Below are 13,203 nucleotides of genomic sequence, written 5' to 3'. Positions count from 1 at the left end.
CCTCCTTTCCACTATTAGGTGGCCTGTACAATATCCCTATTAGCGTAATCGATCCCTTCTTATCTTTTATTTCAATCCATATGATTCTGTTCCTATTCTTCTGTTAGCTATGTCCCTTTTTTCTACTGCGATTATGTTATCTCTAAACAGTACAGCTGTTCGACCCCCCCTTCTTCATTCCCTATCCTTTCTAAATATGTTATAACCTGCAATATTTAATTGGCAGTCCTGTTCTTTATGTAGCCATGTTTCAGTTATACCTACTATATCTGATTCCTCGCTACAAATTATTGCCTCCAGTTCCCCCGTTTTATTTTGGACACTGTGTACATTGCTGTGCAGGCAATTTAATTTGTTTTTATTAGTCACTCCTCTCACTTTATTTTTACCAGTCTTTTTATACTTCTGTTCTATAACCGTAGTTGTTCCCTGACCGTTTATGTTATTTTTATTTCTTACCTTTACTCTCATCTCCTGTTTCTTTTATCTTTAGGCTTATGTTATTTCTACCAGATCCCTCCACCACCCCCCCCCCCCCACCGCCTTACTAGTTACAGGCATATGATAGAAAGGCTCGCGTGGGGAACGGAGATTTCCATCAAGGCCGGATAAAGGTGATGAAAGGTCAGCAGTTTGTCTGGGGGAAAATAGTCAAATTTAGACAAATATGATGTGCCTGTAGCCACATTCAAGGATGAAAGTCATCGGGAGGAGAGACATCAGTCAATTTAGCAGGAGAAGGTAGTTGGCACACCAAAATCTCCAGTGCCCGAGGGGATAGAATTTCTGGTTGAGGGGTTTCTGTTGGGGTAACTTAAAGCACCTTAAAATATTATGTACGTTTTAAATTGTTAACATTTTCAAAAGGCTAAAAAGTCACCTATTACTCATGTTTAGGCAGATGTCTGACAAAGAGAGGAGCTTAAGAATACAAATTGTTTCAAAGCCACCTGCTGACCATAGTGCAGCACTGCAGGGAGACTCATATCATGCTTTTCTAAAGGGAATTGTAGAACGGGCTTTTGAAATTAATAATCATTACAAAGGATCTATTAAAGCACCATCTACAGGCTCGCAGGCTATTACAAATGTAATGGAGTGCAAACACAATTAACATAGATATTTGTAAAGAATGTTGACAAGTGACAGGACATACCGATTTTAATAATATTTATTAGTCGATAAACCATTGTGTTGCAGACAGGGAATCAAGACCAAGTGCAGTAAGCTGGGTTAGAGAATAGGGGGATAATTGGACCCAGATGGCGGAGGGGAGGAGGGGAATGAGGAGCAAGAGGAGGCATATGAGAGGGGATAGGTGAAAGAGCAGAGAGGGAGATCGAGAGGGCGGTGGAGAGCAAGAGAGAGGGACAAGAAGGCTATTACACAATATTTCAAGGCTCTAGGTACAGGCCAGCTATCAGCTCTTTGGAGCGAGTGCTTTTTTGGCAACTGATATCAAGAGTACCTGATCAGGCAGGTTAAGCGGTTTTTTCTTTCCCCACTTTGGTTACACTTAACATACAGAACATATTGCGTTATGACTGCAGTTGTACCGCAATAACCTAAGGACCAGAGCCTGTGAATTGGGGCTGGATGGAGACATTGTGCCAATGGATGGTTTTGCACTTAGCGTTGCGTGACATGGGTTTAACATTGTGATTGTCTGTCACTTACAGGTATAATGGGTATTGCAAGTAAATATTGACACTTCTAAGAGGCATTTCTCCATTGAAATACAATAGCATGACTTTTCAATGCATTTTGAAATGAAATGTTGTGACCCACTCAGCGATTTTAATATATAACAGATAAATAACACAAGTACTTTTACTTGGGATAAAAGTAAGGGAAGAAAAATCCGTGTGATGCACCAGTTAGAATGAAGAAAAGTAATTTTGGATTAAATGAAGGTGAATTCAAAGCTTCCATTCCTAAAACTTATTTTTTCTAAGCACATTTAATGTCAGAAAATATAAGTGTACACCATGCTGTGGTAGCAAATGTAAATATCAGTGATGCTGTACTCATCTTCAGCAGCCATTCCCTGCTGTTACAGCAGTGTGTACATTTTGAAGATCACATTACTTCATGTAAGTAGAATGAGAAAGTGAGGTGAAGTGGCATAACCTAATCATGTGACCCTCGAAAGGCTGAAAAATTATTTGAAAATGTTCAGAAAGATGTAAATCATGTACGTGCCATTGATTTTATGATTGAAACAGCAGCCAAATCAATTGATAAAATATATTAATGTCATACTGATGAAAGAAAACTATGTACTGTGTATCAGTTTTACTTACTCCATGAGCTCCCTGAATTGTGCGGACCAAATTTAGCCCTTTCCAGACGTAAATATCGCCATTTAACGCACCAGAATATGTTGTTTCATCTTTAGCACACGCTAAACACAGAATGGTCTGAAGGTCACCGGTTTTACCAAAAATCCCCCTTTTGGGTGTTAGTGCATTCCCACATAATGTCCAGAACTGTAACATGAAAAGGGAAAAAAAAACTTCATAAGTCAACATACTTTGGAAAAGAAATCAAAATTTTTCATTGAATCATTGCTTATACAGCACAGGAGATGGCAATATGGTTCATCATGCCTATGTTAGTTTCTCAATTGGAGCTATGTACATTTACATAGGAACAGGTGTAGGCCATTCAGTCACTCAAGCCTGTTCTGCCATTCAATGAGATCATGGCTGATCTGTATCCTAACTCCATTTACCTGTCTTGGCTCCATATCCCTTAATACCCTTGGCTAGCAAAAATCTATTGATCTCCGGTTTAAAATAATTAATTAAGCTAGTATCTACTGCTTTTTGTGGCAGAGTTCCACACTTCTACCACCCTTTGCATGAAGAAATGTTGCCGAACTTCTCTCCGGAATGGCCTCACTCTGATTTTAAGGTTATGTCCCCTTGTCCTAGACTCACCCACCAGCGGAAAAAGTTTCTCTCTATCCACCCTATCAATTCCTTACAAAATTCTAAAAACCTCAATCAAATCACCCTTAACCTTCTCTATTCCAGGGAATACAAGCCTAATCTATGTAATCTCTCCTCATTATTTACCCTTGGAGCCTGGTAATATTCTGGTGAATCTGCCCTGCACTCGTTCCAAGGCCAATATATATACTTTCTAAGGTGCGATGCACAAATGTGGTCTAATCAGGGCTTTGTATAGCTACAGTAAAACTTCCTCCCCTTTATATGCTAGCCCTCTATATATCAAGGTTAACATTCCATTAGTCTTTCTGATTATTTTTTGTACCTGACCACTACATTTTAGTGATCTGTGTACATGAACCTCTAAATCTCTTTGGACCTCCACTGTTCCTAGCTTTTCACTAGTTACAAAAACTCGGATCTATCCTTTATTGGTCCAAGATGGATGACCTCACACTTACCTGCATTGAAATCCATCTGCCACAGTTTTGCCCACTCAATCTATCAATGACTCTTGGTAATTTTATGCTCCCGTCCACACTACTTACTACGCCACCAATCTTTGTGTCATTGGCAAACTTGGATATATGACTCTCTATTGTGTTATCTAAATCATTAATAAATATAGTGAATAGTTGAGGCCCCAGCTCTTTTCATAGAAACATAGAAAACAGGAGCAGGAGTAGGCCATTCGGCCCTTCGAGCCTGCTCCGCCATTCAATATGATCATGGCTGATCCTCTATCTCGTTACTATATTCCTGCTCTCTCCCCATACCCCTTGATGCCTTTTGTGCCTAGAAATCTATCTATCACCTTCTTAAATATATTCAGTGACTTTGTCTAATCCCGCTGATATTTTCTAAGTGTCCTGTTACCACATCCTTTATAATAGACGCTAGCATTTTCCCAACTACTGATGTTAGGCTAACCGGTCTGTAGTTCCTTTTTTTAATAGTGGGGTTAATTTTCCACCCTCCAATCCCTTATCCTTTTATATTCTTTTTCAAGTACTTATCCAATTCCTTTTTATAGTCTCTGCTTCAATATCCACTTGAACCAAGTCATTTAGTATTCTAGAAACCCCGTGAGAAAATTGTTCTTCTAACCTCCATCTTTCTTCATCATGATAATCATGAGTCTCTGCCCCCTTGTTACCAATCCACTAACCAGTGCAGACAACCTTTCACTATTTACCTCTGAAAACCGTTCATGATTTTGAAATTTTCCATCTGCAAAGTGCTTATCACATTGAACAGCAAACACCTTGCTTTTAAATTTGTTCAATCCCCCATTTTATACAAGAAAATATGGATAATATTTGATTGTCATTTTTTTAAATGATCAATTTTCATATCATGGAAACCCTTGAATGTGGTTTACTTTCCCGCTTGGCTATTCCAATTATGTCACCAACAGAGTGCATTACTGTGTCCTGGAGTGCCTCCATAGGAAATAGAAGGGGCTGTAACTTTGGACCAGCATGAGAGCTGCTCAGGAGCTGTAGGACCCTGGGAGACTGCACTTGCCAGCTGGGAAATTTGCATTCCCCACCTACAGTGTGGTTTCTCTGGATCATCATCAGACAAGCGTGACCCTGAATGAATTAACAAACAAATTAAAAGTGAAATAAACAGGAAAAAGTCTGCAGGGAGAAAGGGCAAGGAGTTAACTGGGATGAATATAGGAATATGCAGATATATTGGCCTGATATTACCAGGGAGGCGGGATAGCAGCAGGGGTGGGGGGGTGGCAACTGGGCGCATGGGTAACCCAACCAGTGAAATCGATCTGTTCCCCATGCGATTGCGGGTAAATTGAAGACACTTAACGTGGCTTTCGGATTTCCCGTCGTCAACCTGCGCAGCAGGCGGACCGGCACCCGCATCACAGGCTGTCAGCTGGAGGAGCCCTATTTAAAGGGGCAGTCCTCCAATGCTTCTCCTGCAGCAAACAACCAAAAGTACAGTATGGAGCAGACCAGGGGAAAGGCTGCTCCCAGATTTAACGATGCCTCACTCCTGGTCCTACTGGATGGGGTGAGGAGGAGGAGGGAGATTTTCTACCCAGCGGACGGGAGGAAGTGGCTTGTCTCTGCCACCAAGAAGGCCTGGCTTGAGGTGGCAAAGGAGGTCACTAGCAGCAGCAACGTCTCCCGCACATGGATCCAGTGCAGGAAGCGCTTCAATGACCTAACTAGGTCAGCCAAAGTGAGTACACTTACTCATTCTCCTACACTCCGTCTTCCACATCACCGTCCCCACCCCACAACTCCTTTGGCACTGCCAACACAATTCTATCACATCACTCCTCACACCCACTCAAACATCATCCTCAACTTACCTGCACTTACTCACCTCCCCAGTATTCAACCCAATCCTCATACAATGTCATGGCTCTGATACATACTCACCCTCTGACACATCTCTTTCACGGTCAGCCTCACCCAAACCAATGCATTCAGCGGTTGGCCATGTCACCATCCCTCACTCACGCCTCTCTAATTTCTCCCCTTATAGGAGAAGAGAGACAAGAATGCACGGGAAAGGGCGAAGACCGGAGGGGGGCTGCAACATCAGGTTGTCCTCACGGACGCAGAGTAGGAGGCTCTTGAACTGAGCCGCACCCTCGAGTGCCTGTCTGTCGGGGACGCCAAGACTGCCACTCGACAAACGGCTGGTGACAGAACTTTAACATTCAGCACTCACAATAGCAAATGATGTTATCATGCTTCAGCACCTCAACGTCTGTCATCATGCTTAATATTGCCTTCTGTTCTCTTACAGGGCCTTCAGCGACCGCTGTGACAGCAAAGGGCGATTCCTCAGAGGACCTGCCGGCCTCTGAGGGGGCACCGTCACATCTGAGCGAGCCATTCATTAGTGCAGATACAGACACCTTGGTGGGTCCCTGTCCTCAGTTAGTTGGGATCACACATGGTGAGTTACCACACACGTGAGCACGAGCAGACACTGGTGGCAGGGGCAGCTGTGGAGAGTCCGCGTCGGTGGGAGCACTCTTCTCCAGGCTCTGCTCTGGTGGACACAGATGCTGAACTCTGGGGCCATCCTTTAAAAGGAGAATGATCGAGGGGCAGCAGCACATTTGCGAGGTGCTGGAACAGGTGCCACGTGTACACTCCACAATCGCGCAGAGGATGGAGGAGTCCAACTCCTGCATAAGTGGAATGGTGGCACAGGTACAGGAGGGAATCTCTGAAATACTGTTACAGGGATGTGAGGGCATCTCTGAGATGATGTCGCGGGTAACTGCGGGAATGTCTGCGATGGAGGGAAGGCTTGCCTCCATTGAGCTTCGATCACAGCTCACCAATGAGTCCATTGAGGCCCTGACAACGGCCCTTCGGACTCAGGGTGAGCAACTTTCTGCCGCCTTAAACAGGCAGGCAGATACACTAGCACTGGCCTTACAAGGCTTCACACATGTCCTCCAAACTGTCGTCCAGCAGGGTGGTAGGAGTGATGTGGGCCTGGCCCAGGAGAGGGACAATGGCGAAAGGAGGCATGGAAGTGGGGACGCCACTCAAAGCGCTCCCACGTCTCACCCGTTGCCCCCCTCCCAACCAGTACCCGCAATGCTGCCTCCTCTCCAGGTGGTCGAGTCTGCCCCTGCACAGGTGCAGGTAGAGCAGTCTTTGGAGGGGTCCTCACGGGCACCAAAACCCAGAGGGCATAGGCCCAAAGCATCTAATTGGTCAGGGCATGAACAAGAGCAACCTGCCACTACCTCTGCTGCAGCCACAGGGGAAGCACCATGTAGGAGTACTTGTAAGCGTAAGGCAAAGGTTTTGTGAGCACAAAGGGGATGCACAAGGGTGTCTGATGGTTTGTCATGTTTTTTATTTATATTTGATTTTTGTTAATGACACATTAAATATTATTATTGTCACCACTACTGCCACGTCTTGGCCATTCTTGAAAGGGACTTATTACACAAGCCAGTCATGAGGTTCACCATGAACACCCACACTTGATGCCACCCACTGGGTCACCCTACAGTGGGTGTATGTGTAGTTGCACGACTTGTGCAAGGGGCGGGGGAAGGGGCTGGTGTGGCCGCTCCTCTGTCCGGGTGGTGAGGACTGGACTCTGCACACTGTTTGATGTTAGGAGAACCGTTCACATATCAGTGACTCCCTGGCCTCATGAGCAGCCAGGTGAGCCGCTGTTCTGCCCATGGGTTGTTCTTCTTCCTCTGCCTCCTTGTCCTCCTCCTCCTCAATATGGGTGGCAGATGTGGATGGGGCCTCCTCCAGCGGCACCCCTTTCTGTTGTGCCATGTTGTGCACCCCAGAACGATCAAGGCACCTGAAGCGCATCCTGAGCAGTCCTATAGCATGCTCAATTGTACACCTGGTAGCGATGTGGCTGTTGTTATATCGACACTGTTGCTCGGTGGTGGGGTTCCTCAAAGGTGTCATGAGCCACGTGTGCAGGGGGTATCTCTTGGCCCTGAGGAGTCAGCCCTTGCGGGTGTTCGGTGCGTGGAAGAGGGGTGGGACGTTGGACTCCTGGAGGATGAAGGAATCGTGGCAGCTGCCAGGGTATCTGGCGCATACAGATGAGCTGATTGTTGATGGGAGTGATAGCCCTGCTGTTGATGAACAGTCCTGGCTTGTGTGGAGGTGCTCGTATTGCTATATGGGTGCAATCGATTACACCCTGCACCCGTGGGAAGCCAGCCACAGCGTGGAATCCCACTACCCTCCCCGTCTGGCTGAGGTCATCCATGGGGAAGTTGATATAGTCCGAGGCCCTGCGAAACAAGCCGTCGGTGACCTGCCTTATGCACTTGTGTGCAGATGAATGAGAGACTCCAGCGATGTCCCCGGTGGCACCCTGGAACAATCTGGAGGCGATGAAGTTGAGGGCAGTGGTGACTTTGATAACGATAGGTAAGAAAATGCTGCTCGGGCCAGCCGGGAGCAGCTCGGCATGAAGGAGGCTGCAGATGTCCGCGACTACCTGGCGACTGACTCTGAGCCTCCGTATGCACTGCTCCTCAGAGAGGTCCAGGAAGCTGAGCTTGGTTTGTAGACCGTGTGGCGAGGTTAGTGCCTTCTGCGACACCGCTCTCTCTGTTGTTGCCCTCCCTGCTGTTAGTGCTGCACCACAGGCACCTGCATATGTTGTGGAGCTCCACGTGGCGGAGGTGGACAGCATGGCTGGCGAGGCTGGTGATGTTGCTCGTTCTCAGATGAAGTGATGAATGCAGCTATGGCACCCCCCCATCCTGACAGTGAGAGTTTGAGTAGGTAAATGTGTTTGCACAGCAGAGTTCAGGGTATAAATTAAGAATTTTGAGTGGAAAAAGATGTTGCAGCCAAAACTTTGTCTGAAGTGACAGAGTGCCCTGCTGCAATAAATGAGGTTTTCCCCGCACCTGTCAAATAATCCTTTGTATCTCTCACTGGCTGCTGGCTGAAACACGTCTGCTCCAACAGGGAGTGTTTCCCACAGCACGGGAAACACGCTGAGGATCCTTCAAAATTGCACCTCTGCCAAAATCTCCACTCAATGAGGTCTGTCAAATACCTCAACTATATAAATAATAATGTAAAGTAGCATTCCGCCAGCTTTAATTGCCTTTGGGAGTCCCGCGTGCGGGAGCTGCGCGCACACCTGAACGCGTCATTGGGGGAACCCGGAAGTCAGCGGGTTGGAGCCGGGCTCCGAACCTACTCCGGGATTCCGCCATTTTAGGAGCCCCCCCGCCCCCATCCGAAAATCGGCCCCATTAAAAAAAGTAATCAGAGGAGCAAAGAGAGTCCTAGAAAAAAAAACACAGCTGCAGGGGCAAAACACAGCAGTAAAAAATTCTTCCATGCATATTTCCATGGCCTTGAAATAGAAGATTGACACAAAATATTAAATATTCAGAATTTTTATTTCCTCCAAGTATTCACAAGGGAAGATCTGAGCAACATGCTCAGAGATAGCTAAGGAAAATGAGTAGCATTGATATAAGTGAGGTGGAAGTCCTATACAGACTAATAGGGCTCAAAACAAATTAATCCCCAGCGTTAGATAGTATTTATACCAGAGTGCTAACAGAGACCAAGGAGAATATTTGTGAGGCATTGATAATATTATGAAGCAGGCCCTGAAAACTGGGGAGCTACTAGTAGGTTGCAAACAAGTTATTGTGGTGCCATTATTCAAAGAGCACCACAAAATAGAAACAGGCAACTACAAACCCATTAGCCTAACTTCCATTCCATATAAAATAATGGAATTGATTATTGAGTAAACTTGAGGATTATCTGTATAACAATAACCTAACAAACGGCAGTCAGCATGGATTCAGAATGGGAACATCCAGCGTGACCAATCCCCCAACTCCTTTGAAGAGGTGATGACCCAAGTGAACTGAAAAATCCTGCAACCTAGTGCACCCAGACTTCCAAAAAACACTTGACAAAGTTCTACATAAAAGGCTATAAGTTAAGCTCAAAGCTGTGAGGTTTTAGGATAAATCTTGTGAATGGATAAGAAATTGGCTGAAGGGTAGAAAACATTGGGTACTGATTAGTGGAGTTATGGCAAGGTGGAGGGGAAATACTGAGTGGGATGCCTCAATGCTTTGTATTGTTTTTCTAACCACCTCCTTCGTTCTTCATGATAATCCAGAGTGTATGTCCCCTTTCTAATTTATAGCAATGACTTGGATTCAGAAATTCAATGGAAAGCAGTCAAATTTGCAGGTGATACCAAACTAGAAGGCAGTGGAATCAAAGGAAACTACAGAATGATTGGACAAAATATGTATGTAGCAGAGCAATGGCAGATGAAATTTAAAGCAGACAAGTGTAAAGTACCGCATATAGAGAGGAAAAATGGGCGATACACATACTCCATGAAAGGTTTTGAAATAGCCAAGAATGAAGTAGAAAGGGACCAAATAATCTTAATAGACTCAACACTCGATATGTCCAACCAATGCTATCAACAAAGGCGATAGAATGTTGAGCTGCCTAGCCAAAACAGTACAAGACAGAGGAAGTTATCAAATTGTACAGTGCCCTGGTCAGGCTGCACCTTGAGTACTGTACCCAGTTCTAGTGATCAAGAGACAAGAAAGACATTGAAGCTCTGCAGAGAAGTGCAGCGAAGGAGCAGCACTAGGCATACCTTAGAATGAGGTACGAACCTAGTTAAGCTATTACACAGATCTACTTGCTTGCTAAACATCAAAGGCAGCAGGCTAACAGAAAGATATAAGCAGTCCAACAATCAATGGATCGGAGAATGGTGGTGGACAACCAAGCAACTAACAGGTAGAAGAGGCTTCCATTCTCAATCATGGTGATGTCCAGCACATGAATGCAAGAGACAAAGCTGGTGTTTGCAAATGTCTTCAGCAAAAAATGCTGAGTGGAAGATACTACTCGGTGTCCTCCCAAGGTTCTCACCGTCACATACACCAGTGACCAGCCAATTCAGATCACTCCACATCTTATTATGAAATGGCTGGGTGCACTGGGCACAGCAAAGGCTATCGTCCTACAACATCTCAGCTGCATTGCTGAAAACCTGTGCACCTGAGCTAGCCACTCCCCAATAGCTGTTATATGGCCCTAGCCAACAATGTGAAAGATTTTGTAGGTTATGTCCTAACCACATAAAAACAGAATAAATCTAACTTGGCCAATTAGTGCCCTATCAGCCTCCTGTGACAGAAGGAGTCATCAATAGTGCCATTAAACTGCATTTATTCACCAATAATCTGCTCACTGATGTTCAGTTCAGGTTCCGTCAGAACCACCTGGCTCCAGACCTCATTACAGCCTGGAATTAAGAGCTGAATACCAGAGGAGAGATGAGAATAGCTGCCTTCAACATCAAGGCAGCATTCTACCGAGTACTGCATCAAGGAGCTCTAGCAAAACCAAAGTCAATGGGGGTCAAAGAGAAACCCATCCAGTGGCTAGAGTCATACCTGATGCATGGAAGATGATTGTGGTTGTTGAAGACCAGTCATCATAGTCCCAGGACATCATTTCAGGAGTTCTTCAGGGAAGCATTCTCAGCTCAACTATCTTCAGTTGCTTCATCAATGACCTTCCTTCATCATAAGGTCTGGAGTGGGGCTATTCCATGGTGATTCCAGTGTTCAGATCCACTCACAACTCCTCTGATAAAGAAGCAGTCCATGCCAGCCTACAGCAAGGCCTGGATAACATCCAGGCTTAGGGTGACAAGTCATGCTACATAAGTGCCGGGTAATAACTATCTCCAAAAGAGAAAGCCCAGCCATCTCCCCTTGACCTTCAATGGTACCAAGGTCATCGAGTACCCCACCATCAACATCGTGGGGGGTCACTATTTCCCGAACATTGAACTTGAAAAGCCATATCAAAAAAGGCTGAGCAGAGGCTGGGTACTTCACAATAACACTCAAGGAACTTGACACCATCCATAACAGAGCAGTTCACTTGATTGGTGCTCCTGCCAATGGATTCAACAGCCACTCTCTCCACCACCAGTGCACTGCAGCTGCAGTATGTATGAGGTACAGGATGCATTGCAACAACTCACCTAGACTACTTCAACAGCACCTCCATCCCCTGAAACCTCTTCCACCAGGAAGGATTAGAGCAGCAATATCGCGGGAACACCATGCTCAATGGGAGTTGAATCAAATTACCCTATATCTACTTATACAATAGCATATCCCAGGGACCTAACACTAGGAACCTCTTGCGATCTGGACTGGAAATTTATGTTTTTCACATGGTTACTTTTTTAATCTCTCCGAAGGCAGACTGAGTAAACACTAGATGAGGCAAAGTTTAGTTCAAATTGTAAGCTGCTTTATTCCAGTCATGGTGAAACGTAAAGAGCAATATATATGACTGGAAATGCTTAGTTCAATCTGTACAATTTATATTCTTGTAAGAATGTAAAGAACATGCGATGCTACCCTCACTTTGGTGGGTCACTTTACCTAACTTAAACAGGAGATTTACGAGCTAATGCTCCCATATTTCTAATCTCTTCACCTCAGCGAAGGCCTCATAGCTTATCCCGTAATAAAAGGCTGACTGCTCTTGTAGCCTTGTGGTTTCGATAGCTCCACGGTCAGGATGTTAGGCCCGGGCCTTGAAATGGCTCCGGTCTCTTCGCTCTCAGTACAGGTGGGCAGCTGGCACGATTGGCTGCTGATTGTTTTGCCGAATGGCTGCCCAAAAGTTCAAATCTCCGCCACGATATTTTTCCTTTGCATTGCACCACCAAGATAGTCACACTTGGGATCTAGGGTCAGGAAAATAGGTTCCAATATTTCTTTGAAAAGGCAATCTTTCTACAACAGTCACTTAAAGGTGATTCTTGATGGGTACAATTACAAGATGGATTGTGTGTGTGGAGAAAAAACTTGCCTGAATGTCAAATATTTGAGCAGATGTAATGGAACTGTCCTTTAGCTATTTCAGTCATTTTTTAAAAGTTGTGTAAAGCAAAAATGGAGAAATTTTGGAAGTGAGCCACTGAATTACACTAAGTATTGCCACTTACACCAGCTGTAGGTTTCATACCTAGCTACTAAGCTGTCCATCAAGTTCATTTTGTTCATTTTCTCTTCATCTTTTCAAATTTTTGTTTGTAATTTATTAGATAACAGCCTGTCGTTAGTTAAAATGGGAACTTTTCACATCTGCACATAAAGTAAAATGTCAGCTTTCATTCAGGCCACAGATTTACAGTTTTAATATATTCTAGACTTTTGGAAGAGGTGAACAGACAAGATTCTACTTTAATGAAAGCAACTATTTGATATAAGCATTTTTAAATAACAGAAAATACGAAATGGACCTAGGTTATTTACCTTAATATGTTTCACTCCACAGCTAACAAGTCTGTTTGGCTGATGTGGATCCCAAGCAACATCAAAGATCTGTAAACAGATGGAATTCACATTTATAGTTCATGCTCAGCCTAATTTTGAGAAATATAATTAGTATTACAATTTAAAGGGTTATGTATAAACCAGCCAAGGTCTATAAATCCAGCAATATGTTGACAATATGTATACAACTGCAAATATCTAGAGAATAAATCGATATTTTAAATAGATGGGATTGTAACTATCAATTGGCTTTAATAAAAATTATAGAAAAATAACCTAATTTTAGTTTTGTTCGAGGACTGTTTCATTACTTACATATTTACCTTTGGCTTAATTAAATATAATGTAAAGTCATTGTCCCCAACTGGCATACCCTAGAACTGG

The 13,203-nt window shown here is 44.3% G+C and overlaps 1 protein-coding gene across 1 annotated transcript in view; it reads right to left on the bottom strand.

Moving 5' to 3' along the window:
- The window catches only part of LOC137324570 (echinoderm microtubule-associated protein-like 6), a 436,862-nt gene that overhangs the window by 328,910 nt on the left and 94,749 nt on the right, over positions 1–13,203 (bottom strand). Inside the window, exons 5-6 of the mRNA XM_067989009.1 lie at positions 12,799–12,867; positions 2,304–2,489 (exon numbers count right to left, since the gene is read on the bottom strand). Of these exons, the coding sequence (XP_067845110.1) occupies positions 2,304–2,489; positions 12,799–12,867 (255 nt within the window). The remainder of the gene's footprint in view (positions 1–2,303; positions 2,490–12,798; positions 12,868–13,203) is intronic.

The sequence above is a fragment of the Heptranchias perlo genome, chromosome 8, assembly GCF_035084215.1.
Source record: "Heptranchias perlo isolate sHepPer1 chromosome 8, sHepPer1.hap1, whole genome shotgun sequence".
NCBI lineage: Eukaryota > Metazoa > Chordata > Chondrichthyes > Hexanchiformes > Hexanchidae > Heptranchias > Heptranchias perlo.
Note: the sequence above shows the minus strand (reverse complement) of the source record. Positions and strands in the feature narration are given on the sequence as shown.